Genomic DNA, 19,689 nt, shown 5'->3' on the forward strand with positions numbered 1-19,689 from the left:
CTCAGAGACTATGTAGCTAGGTAAGACAGTAGATAGAATGTTGGGCCTGGAATCAGTCAGACTCATCTTTATGAGTTCAGTCCCAGCCTCAGATACTTACTAGTTGGGTAAATCACTTAACCCTGTTTGCCTCAGTTTCTTCTCCTGTAAAATGAGCTGGAGAAGGAAATGGCAAACCACTGCAGTATCTTTGCCAGGACAACTTCAAATGGAGTCATGAAATGTTGGACATAACTGAAATGACTGAACAACAATAACAAAGAAGTTCTAAAAGACAGAGGTAAATAAGAAGTACATTCTGGGCATTAGAGTAAAAGTCTGTTTGAAGACCTAGAGATTGGAGATGAACTGCTCTATAGGAAAGGCTAATTTGGCTAGACTTAAAGGTTCAAAGGGGAATACTGTATAATAAATATGGAAAGATAGAATGGACCCAGGTTATGAAAAGTTCTAAATGCCATTTATATTTGAACCCAGAGATGGGAGGGATCCATTAGACTTTGAGCTTATTGAAAAGGGGAATGATATGTTCAGATCTTTACTTTAGGAATATTTATGTCTTTTCATCTTTCTAGTCCTGTTTCCTTTCCTATAAAAATAAGGGATTAGACTAGTGGATTTTTCAATTCCCTTCTAGTTCTATGTGTGATGAATTTGTTATTAGTCGCTTTAAGTCTCAGTTTTATCCTTTCGAAAATGTAAAACATGACTTGTATTGTCTATCCCATGAGAATTTTGTGATGAAAACATTTAGAAAATTACAAATCTTAACATAAATTTCAGGGTTTTATTATTATATAGGTACCATATAAGATCATAAGATGCACATATACCAGAGAGATGTTACTAGTTTTCCAAAAATTAGAATTTGATAAAATAAATTTAACACTAAAATCCTATGGAATATAATTTAATCTTTTTCTTTGAATCATACTATAGATATGCAGAATTGCCAATAAATACAGAATTTAAGTTGATGAAATATCATGTAATATCAGAAATAATTTGCTGAACTACAATATTAACTATGGTTAAATAAATTTATTAGCATCACAATTGTCCTAAATTTTGTTACATTTGATTATATTTCATATAGTTTTAGTTTTATAAGTGATATAAAACCAGTGATATAAGTGACATAAAACTAAATCAGCCAAATGTTGAAACTGCATTCAACACATTTTATTCAACATTTATTTTCATAAGTATACTTTTTAAACTTTCCATGATAAAATTACATATTATGTTTTAAAGATAATCTGTTACAAGATGACCACAATATCCTGTTGGAAGATTTTGATTTGGAAAAAGAAATTTCTCTGCCTCCTGAGCCTCTTGAATCATCTGAGTCAATAGTTGGTGAGTTCTGATTTGTATTTATGTACTTCCTGAAAAAAAAAATGAATATTCAACTTAAGTATCATAAGCCCTAACTTGATATGGTACTATAATAAGAAAGAGATGATAATACCTTCAAGTCTTAGAGTTCTAGGAAACCAGGGTGGTGGTTTGAGTTCTGAGATGGCCTAGCCTGGAAATCTTGCTACCTAGGAAAAGGAGTGATTATATAGTATTAGTTATGAAAGCACTTTTAAGTGATTTGCCTAAGTACTATGCTTTTGAGATTGGACCTCTCTGGATACTTCAGGGATCTGTGATTTCATCAGCATAGATGGAATTTTAAGTTGCAACTTTTTTACACAGTAGTAGGTGGTCTTTATGAGTTTTCAGGGCTGAACAGTATTTTGGGATTAAGTGGTAAAATATGTATTATCTATAAATATGCATATATACATATAGTTTATAATAATGTAACTATATAGTTAATTATTAGTATTTTCCCATTTGAAATAAATATAGACTTAACTCACATAATAATCCTTCAATTCTTTAATAAGAATTTATTACAGTTATAATTAATTCCCATTCTGACTATTCTCACTTTTCAATATTAGATTTTCTTTTGGCCCTGGATTAGAAATTTGAGCAGAGGGGGAGTTATACATGAATATGTAATTATAATTCCTTATGGATCCATGATTATTAGCAAATAATTTATAGTATATATCCACTGTTTTTAATTTACTTATAAGGTTACTATTGCACTTAGTTCTTTTATTATTCTATAATTAGCAGCACTACTTCTTTGTGACATATTTGTTTTAGTAAGATTATCATTATGTATTCAATAGGAGAAACAAACAATTTTGAGTCTGTATATCCACCTGACAGTCAGCAAATGAATGGAACTGTGCCAAAGACAAATGAAGAAGAGGAATTTACCCTTGATCCAATTGATCCTAGAGGTCAGAGTCATGTTTGGGTTTTTTCTTGAATATAAAAGGATTAAAACCTAGAACATAATCATATCTTGGATATGGAGTATGATAATGTATTTGAACACCTATGAAGTATGGCAAGGAGTAAGTACAATAATAGAATTTATAATACAGTAGGAATGTAATGAAGGAACTGTGAGATGACGCATCTTATATATTTAGCATTTAATAAATTCTATATCCAATTTGGTGTTGTATAAAATTTAAAGGTGGTTAATTGATGAAATGTTTGGAAAAGATCTATAAGGAAATATTGAAGACTGACGTGAAAGACTCCCTCACCATAAAGCAAAAGTATGGAATGGAAGAGACAAAATGACAGTGATAATCTTCACATCTATGTAGGAATTTGGTGGAGAGAGGGTGGTTAATCATCTCCAGGTATAACAGAATAAGAGAAAATGGGCTTAGATTGTTGATGAGATATAATAAATAAAACCAAGAAACCTCCTGTAGTGAAGCCTATCAGACACTAGAATGGATTGTGAAGGAAAGTTGTGGAATTCCCTTTTCTAAAGAGCTTTAAAAGTTAGATTAGTATTCTGTTTGGGAGGTGGCATAGACATTTCTGCCTAAACTCCTTCATAAAGTACTGATATTCTATACAAAATTATTCATGTTGATTCTGTGATAAAATTTCAATGCACATATCAAAAATATTCAATATATGTACATTTTTTCTAAATGATAAAAATCTATTTTGTTCCAAAATTTCTGACCCCTATTATCCCAGTGGATATTCTGTACTGCCCAAATTCCCAGGATTTGCATTTATGAATTCTATCAGATTTCAAAATTGTCTTTTACCAAATTAGTTTGGGAATGGCTGGTATAGAAATGACAGAATGAACTAGATACTATATGACCTCTGGAAGTTTCTTCTACTTCCAGGGGTTCATTACAAAAGTAAATGATATTGTTCTTCCACTGATATCCTTGTATTACTCACACCTATAAGTTATGAGAGAAGGCACCATCTGTACCATAGTTGGGACCAAAAGCAACTCTGTGTGTGTGTGTGTGTGTGTGTGCGCGCACATGCTCATCTTTTTGTCTGTCTCTCTGTCTCTGGTGTGCTATTCCCCCAATGCTCTGAGAGATACTTGTCAAAGAAAATTATTTAAGATCTACTAGCCACTAAGTGAATCTCCACCTGAACTGAGAAGGAGATAGGAAGGAGGAAAGTGATAGGAATTCTCACTTTATGAAATTCTGCAGAATACATTATTATGCTCTTGAGACCCAGGAAGAGAAAAATGCAGCAAAATATGATACAAATCCCTCAGATACAATTATAATAAGGAGCTTAACTAATCAAATTTATGTATGTTTCTTAGATATTGTACAGGGAAGGAAAAGCAAACGTAAGAAGAAGCTGCTTATTGATCCAGTGAAGGAAATCAGCAGCAAGACTATGCACAAACAGCTTAGTAATTTTATGGATACACTGACTGTGTTGGAACTAGCACCACCTACCAGACGTTTGATGATGTGGAAGGAAACAGGAGGAGTAGATACCCTTTTGTCAAGTGCTACCCAGTTTCTGATCAATCCTGAGCTTAAAATGGTAAATGTTTCTGTCTTTTTATACTGACATAACATTTATATTGTGTATCAGTAACAGAGCTGTTACACATCCTTTTTCAAAATTTTGTGTAAATAGAATTAAAATACTTAAGATACTAATCTAGATGGATGCAGCATAGTTCACTGAGAAAAACAAAACAAAACAAAACAAAACAAAATAAAACAAAACAAAACAAAACAAAACAAAACCACCTTTCTTGTGGTAAAAAAAAAAAATTGAATTCAAGTCCTATTTCCTCTATTGTGACCTCTCCTTAATCACTTATTGTCTCTGAGCTTCAATCTTGTTATTTTTCAAATATGGGTTTTACATTATAGTTTTAGAGCCCAAATGAACTTGGAAGTTCATTTTACAGAGCTGAGGTTCCAAGAAGTTAAATGAGTAACTTGCCTTAATAATATGATAATAAGGATGAGAGCCATGATTTGAATGAAAATCACTGGGCTACAAATCCAGCAGTCTTTCCACTGTACTCAGATGTTTTTCTTTGTTCTCTTTCCTAGGATTGTCATGTGAATCAAGGAAAATACTAGGTGAAATATAAATAGCCAAATACTGTAAATTTTCACTATACATTATATGTTGCATCACTTTTATATCTTATCACTTCTGTGTATGGTTATATATCACTGGTTTACTTTATGGCATAATTTGTTGATTTTCTTTACTTACAAAAATCCAAGAAACATAAATATATTTTCACAGTTGTTCAGAAAATGCTTTCAGTCAACTGGCTTTAAACATAAAAGAAAAATGTTACAGATGGGATCTGAAAAGGAAAATGCAAGAAACAATGACCTAGGTAAGATTTCAAATCTGTAGAGACCTCTTTTACACTAAACATAGCTATCCTTTTAGAGTATAAATGTTTCTTCCTAACCCACCCATGTTCAAATTCATCCTCCAAAAACAATTTTAAAGTTAAAGAAATTGCTTCATTGAGATTTCATTTTCTTTCTGATTGATGTAATTTTTATTAAAAATAATTTTGTTGATAAGAAGTATTTATGTAACAACTATGCCTAAAATTTGGTTTTTGCTACTCTGGCAAAAAAAAAATTCCTAATTTCCTAGTTTTATAGACAGAAATAGTAAAGGTTAATTATATATTACATATTATATATATACAACCTATATATTAAAAATATTAATTATGTTAGAAAATTTAGTTAGAACAAACAGCTAGTATAGTGTTATCTTCTTTTCGGGAATATGATGGTTCTCTGTAAACAGGTTTCTTGGGGAGGTTTCTGAAGGCAGCCTTAGTTTTGGTTCTGTGTAATAATCACCTCAAATGCAGCCAGGCATTAAAAGTTTAAATCCTTTATTGTCTCCTTCAAAATAGCCCGGTTAGTTTTCTTAGAGGCCTATCTCCCTCCTTGTTTTCCAAGAGCTCTTGCAACTTCTCTGCCAGCTTCAGCCTCCAGCTCTCTCTGAATCTTGGTTCTCCTCTTTTCTACTGACTGACTCCACTGACTCAGTTCCTTTTATGCTCTTTTAGAGGTGTAAATTCAAAGGTTGACTCTTCCTCCAAGAGTGGGATTATGGGAAGTGTAACTTGTGAATCTCCCGGACTTGTGAACTCTAATGTGTAGACTGTCTTAAAGGTGTGAGCTCTAATGTGTGAACCAATTATATAAGCATTGTTTCTATCAACTCTAATGACTTAACACCTTGTAAGGATTCCAACAAGTTAGGTATATTATATGTACTTTTAGACAATATGTTCTGTTATTTATTCCAGTTTTGGTGCTATGTATATTACTTAACCATTCCAGTCCAAAGTTCCTCAGCTAGAACATGAGCATAATATCTATAGTTCCTACTTTTCTGGAAAGTTGTGAGGATCAAATGAGATAAACTGAAAAATACAAACACCTAGAGAAGTTGTCATTATTTATTCAACAGCTGTTTAGTAATTTATTAAATGCATGTATGTAAATACCTTTATACACATATGTGTATATATACACATACACAGGTATATATGTGTATGTATATCTCCAGTATGGTAAATCAATTACACAGTAAAGAAGGTTTTTTTTTAATCATGAATAAATAGGATGCTATGGATACTATTATGTAAAAATCAATGTAGAAATTTTTTTCTTAGGATTTGGCTTTATAATCTGTAAGCAGCAAAAATTTACAGATACATATGGCCTATAATTTCCATTTTGAAGATTTTTGTCTTACATGGTATTTTTAATGTAATTGAATACCTATACTTCTTTATTAAAATAAAAATAAAATTTACATTCTTTTCCCAAAAGCAAGGGGTCCCCAAAGTAGTAATTGGAATAACCTAGATTTGTGGTGGTTATTGTTGTCTTTACATAGTTGAATATACTATATGTGTATATAGTTCTGCTGTTTTCACTCTATATCACTTAATATGTCTTCCTATATTTTTTGAATTCCTCATATTTATCATTTAACTATGGCACAATCACATTCCATTTCATTCATATGATCATAATTTGTTTTGTCATTTGCTAATCAAGGTACACTTAGCTTAATTACACTTTTTCAGTAATACAAATAGTGTTGCCAGAAATATTTTTGTATAGATAGGTATTTTTTTTCCCTCTCAGTAAACTTCCTAGGGAATATTTCTAGGTGAGGAATGACAAGAAGAGTAAGCATTTATGTACTGTCTCCTCGCACTGTACTAAGCATTCACTCTTGATTTTTTTATACTTGTTCTTTACATTTACATGGTTACAATCATTGTATATATTGTTTTCTTGGCTCTGCTTACTTCATTCTGCATCAGTTTACAACTCATCTTTCCATGTTTCTTTTTATTTTTTTACATTTGTTATATTAACACATAGCATAATTTGTTTAGCCATTCCCCAACTGATAAGCATCTACCTTGTTTCCAATTCTTGGCTATTAACAAAAGTGCTATAAATATCTTGGCATATCTGGAAATTTTCTTCTTATTAATGGATTCCTTGAGACTTGAGAGTGGAATCTCTGAGTCAAAGGATATGAACATTTCAGCCACTTATTGCATAATTGTACATTGCTTTCTAAAACAGTTGTACTATTTTACAGCTCTACCAACAATGAAGTTGTGTGCCTATATTTCCACAACATTGACTATTCTTATCTTTTTTTTAATCTTTCTCATTTGAAGAGTGGGAGATGAAATATTTTTTATTTGACATTCTTGATCTTTTTGTCATTCCATGTAAATTTTGTTGTCATTTTGTCCAATTATATAGTCATACTATTAGTATTTTGATCAGTATAATATTAAATATGGATTAATTTGGGAAGTATCACTGTTAAAAATGCATTAAGCACCTACTATATTCAAGGCACCATGCAAGGTGCTAGAAATATTAAAATGAAAAATAAAACATTTCCTGTTTTCAAGGAATTTATATTCAATTTGATGGGCAGGAATATAACAAGAACACAAATAGGTTAATACAGAATAATTTCAAGGTGGAGAACTCATTAACAACTGAGGGATCAGAAAAGATCTTATATGGGAAGTGACACTTGAGCTGTCATCAGACAAAGTTAGAGAATCTAAAAAGTGTGAGAAGTGGAGGTGAGAAGGGAGTACATTCTAGAACTTCTGTACAAAGGCATAAATGCAGAAAATACTGATATGGTATAGCTTCTAAGGAAATGTAATGGTGGTTTTGGGATCTTCTGAACTTGGGGGATTCTGTTCTGGGAATCTATCTGATTCCAAAGTCCTCTGGCTTCCCCACCTCTACTACTCAACAAAGGAATGCTATTCTGACAATCTGCCTGATTCTGGAGACCACTCTTCAATTCATTGCTGACTGATAATCTTGTCAATGACAAGAGACCACTCTTCCTTCCTATCTATGAGCCATAGAATTAGCATATGTATGATAAAAAGCTGGATAAATGTGTCTCCTCGCTTCTGTTTCTCTGCTAATTTCTTTTGGAAATTCAACCCGCTTTGTAATGGCATTACAATTACAATAAAATTTGTCCCTTGACTTGGATATGGATTCAAGCCGGCAAGTTCTTTTGAGACATCTCATGACACTGCTCTATGACCCTAAACTTTTGGTGTCCCCTTTCCCAATCTCAACAATACTAGTAGTTCAATTGGAATCAGAGAAGATGTGAAGGAGAGTATAGACTGAAAATAAGATAATGATAATAATATCTGGCAAACGTGTCTAGTATTTTAAGGGCTAAAAAATGCTTTATAAATGTTATCTCATTTATCCTCACAACAATCCTAGGAGGTCGGTGCTATTATTATCCTCATTTTACAGATGAGTGAACTGAGGCACAGAGAATTTAAATGACTTTTCCAGTGTCACACAGCTAATTATGTGTGAGTATTCTTAACTTATTGATTCTAAACAAGTGAAACATTCTATCCATGGTACCACTGGAAAGGAAGGTAAGAAATGCTTTTAAATACTAAATTGAGGCTTTCATGTTTTATAATAGAAGAATGACTTATTCAGATCTATTCTTTCCTTCAAGTCTTTACTTACATTTGTTATAATTATTCTTATCTTTTGGGAGATTTTCTAAATTTGCAATAATTTTGGTATTGGTCAATGATTTCTCTGGTATACTCATTTCTCTAACTTTAGTTCCTGAATTGTTTTTGTTTAAAGACCAAGCTATACCCCTGATGCATTTTTGGGGTGGGAACCGTTGGCCTTGTTTTATTCATCCTGGGTCCTCTGGTTTCTTGTATGCTGACTTCTACTTCCCAGGCTTATGCTTACCAAGATCTTCAGAGTTCAGAGAGTTGGAACTTCAAGAACCTCAATGACATATCAAAACAGAATGCTAGCCACCCAGCAGTTCTTGGTGCCTAACCTGATCTCTTTTGCTCCTCCATTCACCTTAGGGCTTTCTTAAAAGATCCTTCCCCTCTTCCTCCTCCCTATAGATAGAGAATCCTGAAAGCTACCAGTGTCTTTAGACCTTTTCTGTTCACATTGGTAAGGTATAAGCTTGTTTGCTAGTGTTAGCACTGCCTTTTCTGGCAGCCCTCTTTTCTCTTGCTCAGGGACTGCTGACTTTTTGAAGTTCTGGAGTGTAAAAAATTATTTACTGTAGTTTCCCATTGGAGTTCTTGATCTTTATTATTGGTGTATCTGAAAATTTATAGTGTTTGGTGGCATAAGTCTGGGGGAACTGGGCAATCTGTCACCATTCAAGCAGCCATTTTAATCAGAAGTCCATTGCCTGATCATTAACATATTAAAAGATGTTGTAATATCAAGTGAAGGAAAGTAGAGCTATAAATAATTGGTTTATTCATCATGCTGGGCATTTGGAAGTTTGTGGAGAGAAATGGGAGAGTGCAAGAAGGAAAGACTTACACAGATTCTACATATATATTCAACAAATGCTTGTTGATTAATTGATTCTAAATATCCTATAATCTCTGCTTTCCAGGTCATCCTTTTGCCTACATCATGTCCTTTACAAATTGAATGTTGGCAGTTTCTGAGTATTAATATTAAACTCCCTTTCTTTATTTCATTGTTGATTCAGGAATTTCTGTGATAGAAGAGCCATGTAACCTGGATGAGTTAATTTATACAAAAATGAAAAAAGATGTAATGGAAGATCTCCCATTGATTCAGTCTGAGAGTGGCAGGCATGAAAACATCAATGAAAATGCTGACACTGCAGTAAGTTTATGATTATTTTAGTACAGATCTGTATTTTTACATAGATAAATTCCAATGAGGAAACTCCTACTACTAAAGTAAAGCAGCAAATGTTCTACAATTTCTAGCCTAAGAGGTTTTCTGGGGGCACTAGTAGCTTAAGTGACTTGTGTAGGGTGACATAGCCAGTGATCAAAAAGATGGGGCTTGAATCCAGGTTCTCTGGATTTAGAGGCTGACTCCAATATACTATCCTGCACTCCTGATGAGTTCATTAAATAGATGTATAAAGGCATACTACTTTATTTTAGTTTATTATGGGTGATTTTCTCAATTTTGGAACACAAGGTTATGCAAGGATGAATGCTGAAAACTATCTTTGCATGTATTTTGAAAAATAAAAAGCTATTATTATTATTATTAAAATATATATATATATATATAAAATAAAATAAATTTTTAAAAAGAATTATTTTATCAAGGCTGAACTAAGAATTTTGTCTCCCTGTTAGATGTTTATATAGCAGTTCATCAATCATGCACTTCTAGTACATATTTTATTTCATAGATTTTCTTCAGTAATTATCACAGCTCTGTAGGGTAAAACATGATCACTATCTGCTGGCCATAGGCACCTCAGAGAGTAAATTACAAGAAATGCTATATCTAGCTTTAGACTGAAACAAAATTTTGCTTATTATCTTAAATTCTTAATTTAACAAAGATTTATATGATTGAATTATTTGAAAGCTATTGTGCTAGGTACTAGGGAAGATATGAAGATAAATAATGTATTCTCCTTATTTTTGAGGAGCTTACTTTCTAGGTGAGGAGGAAATAAAGTATATAAACAGATTTTTAAAAATGTATATTCTCATTAGAAGCTCCTTGAAGGCAGGGCCTGATTTTTGTCTTTCCTTGTATCTCCAGAGCTTAACACCCTTAAATCCTTAGTTTACTATGCTTATTTATTGACTGAGAAAAACTTCATGCTCAAGAAAATTTCAGTTTTAAACAAATATATGTGCTTTGGGATAGTCTTCTAGTTGTCACTTTATTAAACCATAAGAGCTTAAATTTGTAGTTTCATTCAAAAACAAACTAATGCATTTAAAGCTTTTTACCATGCTGCACCATGTTCTTTTTTTAAATTCAGTTTTATTTTATTTTCAGTTCCAATTTCTCTTCCTCCTCCATCCATTGAGAAGGCAAGAAAAATATAATATATATATATGATTATGTGTAGTCATACAAAACAAATTCCTGTATTAGTGATGTTCCCTCCTCCCCTCCCCCACCCACACCCCCCCGCCAAAAAAAAGGAAGGAAGGAAGGAAAAGAAAGAGAAAAAAATATGCTTCAGTTTGTACTTGAGTACATCAGTTCTCTGAAGGTGGACAGAATGTTTCATTATGAGTCCTTTGGAATTGGGGTTGGTCATTATGTTGATCAGTTACTTAGTCATTTAAATTTTATTATCTTTAAAATACTGCTGCTATTATATAAACTGTAGTTTTGGTTCTGATTATTTCATTTTGAATTACATCATATAAGTCTTTCTAGAATGTTATGAATCCCTCTCCATCATTTCTTAGAATACAAAAGCATTCCATCACATTCATATGCCATAACTTGTTCAGCCATTCCCCAATTGGGCATTCCCTCAGTTTCCAATTCTTTGCTATCACACAAAAGGCTTCAATAAAAATTTTTGCACATATGGATCCTTTTCTTTTAAGACATAGGCCTGCTAGTATTATTGCTGGATCAAGGGGGTTGCGAAATTTAATAGCTTTGGGGACATAGTTCCAAATTGCTTTACAGAATGGTTAGACCAGTTCCTATCTCTACCAATAGACCACACTATATTTTATTAGCAACTTAAGAGAATTCAGTATTTGGGGAAAAGAAATCAATAAACAGGTATGTGCAAAATTATGTGCTAGGAATATAAAAGGAAGAAAATGATAGGTAAGAATGAGGAAAGTAAGATAGTATGCATCATTTAAAAAATCAAAATGAATATGATAATTTCAATTGTTTATTGAACATTTATTTGATAAATTCTTCAAAAAATATGTTTGGTTTATTTCTTTTATGGTAGCCATACCTATTCTCCCTCTTCTGAGCATTCCCCCTATTTTATTAGCTTTCCCTCTTCTTCTTCCTTCTCCTCCTTTCCCAAAATAGTGGACAAGTCAATTTTTTGTGGCACTATTAGTATTGAAGGTGGGAAAGGACATTTAAATTTTGAGTTTTCAACTTTAAGTTATGGTTTTCTCCTCCTAGTCCTACAGGAGTTAAAGATAACTTCAGAAAGACTTATTTTATACAAGAATTTGTGTACTACGTGAAAATATATAAATCAAATAGAAAACAAATATTCAGAGAAATAAGAACAGAACGAAACTCATGAGTATATATCTTAAGAGAATGCAATTTCTTGGCTCTGTTTAAAGGTAGCTAGAATATTACCTATGAAAAAACATAGTGTATACTATCTTGATCCTTAAAGAGTGAAGGAAGTAGTTTCAGGAAGTCACATGTGTATGGTTTTTAAAATAATCTATTAAAATATAATTCATGCGATTAATATATTTTAGGAAAATATAATTGTCTCTGTAATAAGTACTAGCTAAAAACTCATTTATCTTTATCTTGTTTCTTTTAGCAGGAAGCAACCGAAATTTTTTCTTCTGGTACTGAGAAATCTTTGTCAATGAATGACATATCGGAAAAGGATATCGAAAATTGCCAAATTGATTTGGAAAATGTATGTGTGATCCTGAGAAGGTTGTTAGGTGGTTTTATTTCCTAATGCTTTTAAGTACTTAATAGTTATTCAATATCTATCTTTGGAGAACTTACATTACGTTTTTTTTGTTCAATGGTCATTTAGTTCAATAGTCAATAGTTACCACCATATTGAGCACTTATTATTGAAGATGCTAAAGGAATTAAAAAGACAATAAAAATGTACTCCCTACACTTTTACAGCTTAAATTTAGCAGGGGGAAACCCTGCTAAACAGGGTTTAGCATCACCCTGATGCGAAACATATCACAAACATCACAAACATATCTAAGAAGCAGCTAGGTGATGCAGTGGATAGAGCACCAGCCCTGAAGTCAGGAGAACCTGAGTTCAAATCTGGCCAAGATACTTAACACTTCTTAGGTGTGTGACCCCGGGCAAGTCACTTAACCCCAATTGCCTCAGCAAATACACACACACACACACACACACACACACACACATATGCCAAAAGTTGCTAACTTGTGTTCATGAACCCCCAAAGGATCTATAGATAAATTTCAGGTGATCTATGAACTTGGATGGGAAAAAAATTTGCATCTTTATTTGAACATAATTTCCTTTGTAATCCTATGTATTTTTATTTGTTTGCTTGTTTAATATATTTCAAAGAATTATTCTGAAAATAGTACATAGGCTTTACCATATACTAAAGGTGTCTGTGATACAAAAAAAAGAGCTAAGAATCCTTGATTTAACCATTTGCTAACTTTAAAGCATACAATACAAAATACAATACAATACAAAGCATACAATACAAAAAGGATAAGGGACAACTTGAGAGAATTATAAGTAAGAAACTGCTTTTGGAGTCAGGAAGAACTGAGTTTAAGTCCTACCTCTGACAAATACTGGCTGAGTAATTCTGAGTAAGTCATTCAACTTCTCAATGCTACAGACTCCTCTCTCAGAGCAGATACAAATATTCATTGGTAAAGGGAATTTTCTCACTAGGAGTTTCCTATACCAATCAAATCAAAATTCTATGTGTTGGGGATTTTTTAAAGTTCAATAAATAATAAAACAAGTTACCAAGAGTTAGTAACAAGAGTTACCAAGATCTTTGACAGGTTCAAGGAAGAAAAAGTCATTTCAACTGGGTAGATTATGGAATGCTTCATGAAGGATATGATATTTGATCTGGGTTTGAAGGATGGATAAAATTTCAACAGGTAGATATGGATAAATGGTATGAAGGAGATAGTGAAAATGTATTTAATACATCCTTGTAACAAAATCTAGATGAATGGATGCTAATATTGATTTGTATCCATTTTCTCATAATCAATATGTAAAATAATCAATATATAGAGATCCAGATTTATAAAATATAAATTAGGAAGTGTTTGTTCATTTTGTTCAAGGTTTCTTTATTTTACCACCATTTCTTTTTGTTCAATTATTTTCAGTCATGTCCATATGTGTGATCATATTTGGGTTTTTTTTTTTTTTTTAGCAAAGATACTAGAATAGTTCATCATTTCCTTCTGCAACTCATTGTACAGATGAGGAAAGTGAGACAAACAGAATTAAGTGACTTGCCCAGGGTCACACAGTTAGTAAGAATTTCAGGACAGAGTTGAACTCAGATCTTCCTGCCTCCAGGCCTAGCATCCCATCTACTACACCACCTAACTTGCTCTCCTTTACCATCATAGTATTCCTTAAAATAGTAAGTTGCCTTAATACATTTCAAATAACATTTAACTTAAAAAAGGAAATGTAAACATAGCTTTTTAGGAACATAACTATTATATGGAGAAAAGAAGACCTATATTTAAATTACATGAGACCATTAAAGAAGGGAAAAGTAAAGTCGCTAAGTCATAATGTAATGGGTTCACATCAATAGCAAAGCCAGAAATTAAAAAAAAAAAAAAAACACTTGGTTCTCATGACTTCTGAGAATATTTATCTAATCAGCCAAATAATAATAAAATGTCAGAGCAGAAAGCAGTTTCAGAGAGAAGCAGCAGTACTCTTCAGTGGAAATATTATTTACTGACCTAAAGTCAAGAAAGCCCTGAGTGCCCTAAGTTTAAATTTTACCTATCATTCTCACTAGTTGTGTGACATGGGCATTCCAGTAAAACTTTAAGTTTTCCATATCTGTACAATGATCTCAATAAAACCTATAGTATTTGACTGACAGAATTGTTGTTATTTTGTTTTCAATTGCTCAATCATGTCCTATTTGTCATACTCCCATGGACCATGTATAGTATATCAGGCCCTTTTATCATCTACTTTCTCTTGAAGCCCATCCAAGTTCGTATTTGTTGCTTCTGTGATGCTGTCTATCTCAGCTTTTGCCATCCCTTTTTTCATCTTTTCCAACATTAGGGTCTTTTCCAACAAGTTCCATTTTCTTATAATGTGGCCAAAGTATTTAAACTTCTGCTTCAGTATTTGACCTTCCAGTGAATAGCCTGAATTAATTTAAATATTTCAGATTGGATTTGCTGTTCAAGGGACTCTCAAAAGTCTCCAGCACCACAACTAGAAAACATCAATTCTGTAGCATTCAAATTTTCTTTATAGCCCTGCTCATACAAACATACATTATTACTGGAAAAACTTTATCTTTGACTACACTTATCTTTGCTAGTAAGATGATTTGTGTTTTTAGTATGCTGATCAGATTTCCCATAACTTTCCTTCCAAGGAATTTTAATTTCATAGCTGCCATTGCTGTCTTTGAGCTGAAAAATTATAAAATCTGATGCTGTTTCCATTTCTTCTCCCTCTATTTTCCAGAAAGTGAATTTGCCAGGACCAGTTGTCAACATCTTAGTTTTTTTTGATGATAAGTTTCATGCCAACTTTTACACTCTCTTCTTTTATTCTCATCAAGAGATTTCTTAATTCCTTTTCATTTCCATAGTGGCATTGTCTGCATATCTAAGATTGTTGTTGTTTCTCCCTTAATTTCTCTCTTAATTCCAGCTTTGGATTCTTCTAACCTGACATTTTGCATGATGTACTATGCATTTAAATTAAATAAAGTGATAGTATACAAGCTTGTAGTGCTCTTTTTCCAATCTTAAATCATTCAGTTGTTCCATGTTCAGTTCTAACTGCTGCTTCTTGGCCCACATACAGGTTTCTCAGGACATTGTTAAGATGATCTAGTATTCCCATCTCTTTGAGGCCTGCCATATTTTGTTGTGATCCACATGATCAAAGGCTTTAGTGTATTCAACGAAGTAGAGCTATATGTTTTTCTGGAACTCCTTTGTTTTCTCTGTAATCCAACCATGTTGGCAATTTTGTTTTAGTTTCTCTGCCTCTTTGAAAATCAGCCTCCTCTTCTGATATTTCTTGGTTCAAATATTGCTAAAGCCTACTTTGTAGAATCTTATGCATAACCTTGCTCATATGAAATGAGAGCAATTATTTGATAATTTGAATATTCCTTGGCATTGCTGTTTTTAAAGATTAAGATGTAAATTGATCTTTTCCAATTCAATGGTCACTATTATGTTTTCCAAATTCATTGGCATATTGAGTACAACATTTTAACAGCATCATCTTTTAGGGTTTTAAATAGCTTAGCTGAAATTCTGTCACCTCCACTAAGCTTATTATTAGTCATGCTTCCAAAGACTCATTTGGCTTCATTCTCCAGGATGTCTGACTCTAAATCAATAACCACACCATCGTGGTTATCATTGATGTTAAAAATCTTTCTTGTGAAGTTCTTTTTGTGTATTCTTGCTACTTCTTCTTAATCCCTTAGTACTCCGCAAACCTTACAGGCAATAAATGTCAGCTAATGTTATTTAATATCCTCAGTTCACAGATAAGAGAACTGAAGTCTATCCACTTTTAGAAAATTCTGCTCGTAATGAACTGAACCAGCTATGCCCAGAGAAAGAACTCTGGGAGATGACTAAAAACCATTACATTGAATTCCCAATCCCTATATTTATGCCCACCTGCATTTTTTATTTCCTTCACAAGCTAATTGTACAACATTTCAGAGTCTGATTCTTTTTGTACAACAAAATAACGTTTTGGTCATGTATACTTATTGTGTATCTAATTTATAGTTTAATGTACTTAACATCTACTGGTCATCCTGCCATCTGGGGGAGGGGGTGAGGGGTAAGAGGTGAAAAATTGGAACAAGAGGTTTGGCAATTGTTAATGCTGTAAAGTTACCCATGCATATATCCTGTAAATAAAAGGCTATTAAATAAAAATAAAAAAATAATAAAAAAAAGAACTCAACTGAATTGCACCTACATAAAGTTTATCTTGATTGGAAACATTAAAAAAAAATGAAAAAAAGAAAATTCTGCTCAGAATTTATCTTTAATTTATACTTCCTAAGTGAACTTACGTTCTAATGGGAGACATAGATGTATATGTGTATATAGCATTATCTTTATTTAGATGATTCTGACATCTATATATCTAGCCGTGTGTCTGTATATTATTGTTTAGTTATTTCTGACTTTTTGTGACCCCATTTGGGGCTTTCTTGGCAATGATACTGGAACAGTTTGCCATTTCCTTTTTTAGCTCATTTTACAAATGAAGAAACTGAGGGTTAAGTAACATATAACTAGTAACTTTGTAAAGCCAGATTTGAACTCAGGAAGATGATTCTTTCAGATTTCAGGCCTTACTCTCTATCTACCGTGCCATTTAGCTGTCATATATAATTATATTTACCTAACTATGTGTGTATTTTATATATGTGTGTGTGTGTGTGTGTGTTTATATATGTATTTTATATATAGCCCTGTACGAGCAGGGATATAAAGGAAATTTGAATGCTACAGAATTGATGTTTTCTAGTTGTGGTGCTGGAGACTTTTGAGAGTCACTTGGACAGCAAGGGGGGAATTGGAGGATAAAATGCATACAGAGTAAATGGAAGATAACCTTAGACAACATGACCTTACTAACTGAACAGACTTTGAAAGTAGGATTTGAACTGATTCTTGAAGGAAATTAAGAAGCAGAGGTGAAGAAGGAAAACATTCCCTGACTTGGGAAGAAACAAGCAAGAGGCAGATAGGTAATTGGAATGAATAAGGCCAGTATGGCTGGATTGTAGAGTATGTAAAATAAAGTATAAGAATAAAAAGGGACGAAGGGGCCAAGCTATAAAGAGCTTTAAATGCCAATGGCTTTTCTATTTGATTCTAGAGGTAATAGGAAACTAGTAGAGTTTATTTTAGAGGGATAGTTACATGCATTTTATGAAAATCACTTAGGCAGCCTTGTGGAAGATGAACTGGAATAAGAAAAGACTTGGGGCAGGGATACCAGTTAGAAGGCTATTACAATCTTATAGGAAAGAAGTGAGGGATAGGAAGGGCCTGACATAGGGTAGTGGCTGGGTGGAAGCAGAGAAGGTAATGCAAATAAGAAATATTGAGAATATCAACTACAAAGATTTGGCAATTGTTTGGATATATAAAATAAGGAAGAGTAAAGAATTGAAGATGACACAAAAGTTGTGAACCAGAATGAGTAGGAGGATATTGGTGCCCTTTGCAGGAAAAAAAGAAGTTGGAGGAAAAAGTTTTTAATGTGAAAGATAATGAATTCAATTTGGGGCAATTGAGTATGAGATACCTATGGAATATCCAATTCAAAATACATAATAGGAAAGTGGTGATATTGACCTAGAAGTCAGGAAAAAGACTTGGGTTGAATATATAGATCTGAGAATCATTTGCATAGAGATAATCGATCCCATGAGAGCTGAAATGGAGTAAACAGAGAAAGTGTCCCAGAACAGAATCTTAGAGGATACCTATAGCTAGTAGGTATGACATGGATGAAGACACAGTAACGAATCCTGAAAAAGAGTAGTCAGGTAGGAGAAAACCAAGAGAGAGTTGTCACAAAAACCAAAAGAGAAGAAAAGATCCAGGAAGAGAAAGTAATCAATACCAAAGGCAACACAAAGGTCAATAAGGATGAGGATAGAAAATGCCATCTATTCAACCAACAACCTTTTATTCATTTATTTATTAATTTGTTTTTTAAATGTTACACTTTAAAAGAAAAATAAGTGCTCAATTTTTCTTTCTATATACTTATTTTAAGAACTTTTAAAACTACATGGCATATAGTCCTACTATACTATATTATTGCCTATAATTATAGGCAATAAATTAATTTGTATTGACAATAAGGTCCATTGTGGATGACTGAATTTTATAAGTTTTGTGAATGAGTAGGTTAAAACATCACCTTCCTAGGATGCCTCTATGCAATGTTTAGATAAAAATTCTTTGTAAATGAAAGTGATCTGTTTTTAACAGTTCCAGTATAGTTTTCATTATGTTTTGTGTTATGTGGCAGAGTGCCTAAAATGATCATTTATAAAATTTATTAAAGTAAATATTCCTTAGTAAAAAAATGTGACTATAGTAGCAAAGAACTAAGGATATAAAATTAGGCTGCTCCTATCCACTTAAAATTGAGTGGATAATAAAAGCAGTTATTCAGATAAATCAAGCCAAAGCCTCTCTTCTACCACCTGAACAAGAATCAAAAGATTTTTTGTTTGTAACAGGGTAAAGGGAATTACTTGAATTATTTAAATATTTTATTTTACTCTTTTACTTTACATACATAGGTACAATTATATTTATGTATGATCCTAGACCACAGGACTTCCAAACCTTTCAATTCAGCTGTTTTAATAATCCATTGGGATTTTCACACAATTGATTCAGCTACTAAATGTCCAAATAGATTAAGTATATAAGCTTTATTGGAATAAACTTACCAGTTCTACCAAACCTTAGTCTGTTTGTGGAATATAGAAATAGCCACAATTTGGTGAATGTTTAATGAAAAGTCAAACCTGTGCTTTTTGCTTTCCCCCCCAAAAAAAATTCATGATTAGCAAAAAAGTCATTAAATAGGTGAACAACTATTTCATCCATACTGAGAACAGGTTAGATGGGAATATGCTCCAGCTTTAACAGAAGCAATTTAGGATAAATATTAGAATAAAATGATCATTTTTTATCTATCAATTTGAGAAAAGGAATGAAACAGAATCAAGAGAGTAAATTATATTTGGGGCAAAATCTTTGAGTCTAAAGGCTTTAGTGGGATAGGGGAGGTATTCAAGAAACCCTGTTTATAAATTCTCTTAATCTTCAAATATTCCTTAATATGCCCAAATTTTCTGAACCTCCTAAAAAGCATCTTGAAACTTGTGGAACTGAAGAAGCATTAGGAAAGTGATCAGGGTTTCCATGCTATAGAAGAGAAGTCAAAAACATGGTTCACAAACAAAATGAGTTGAGTGGCAAGGCACCTGGGAAGA

General features: G+C 32.7%; 1 protein-coding gene across 4 annotated transcripts in view; it reads left to right on the forward strand.

Moving 5' to 3' along the window:
* Positions 1-19,689, forward strand: part of RAD21L1 (RAD21 cohesin complex component like 1) — a 63,939-nt gene that overhangs the window by 38,727 nt on the left and 5,523 nt on the right. For 3 of the 4 annotated variants that reach the window (XM_031954157.1, XM_031954156.1, XM_012553637.3), the window contains 6 exons: positions 1,255-1,359; positions 2,193-2,306; positions 3,677-3,906; positions 4,633-4,729; positions 9,451-9,590; positions 12,241-12,342. In XM_031954157.1, the coding sequence (XP_031810017.1) occupies positions 1,255-1,359; positions 2,193-2,306; positions 3,677-3,906; positions 4,633-4,729; positions 9,451-9,590; positions 12,241-12,342 (788 nt within the window). The remainder of the gene's footprint in view (positions 1-1,254; positions 1,360-2,192; positions 2,307-3,676; positions 3,907-4,632; positions 4,730-9,450; positions 9,591-12,240; positions 12,343-19,689) is intronic. The other variant, XM_031954158.1, reaches the window with a different exon arrangement.

Source organism: Sarcophilus harrisii, chromosome 2, assembly GCF_902635505.1.
Source record: "Sarcophilus harrisii chromosome 2, mSarHar1.11, whole genome shotgun sequence".
NCBI classification, from domain to species: domain Eukaryota; kingdom Metazoa; phylum Chordata; class Mammalia; order Dasyuromorphia; family Dasyuridae; genus Sarcophilus; species Sarcophilus harrisii.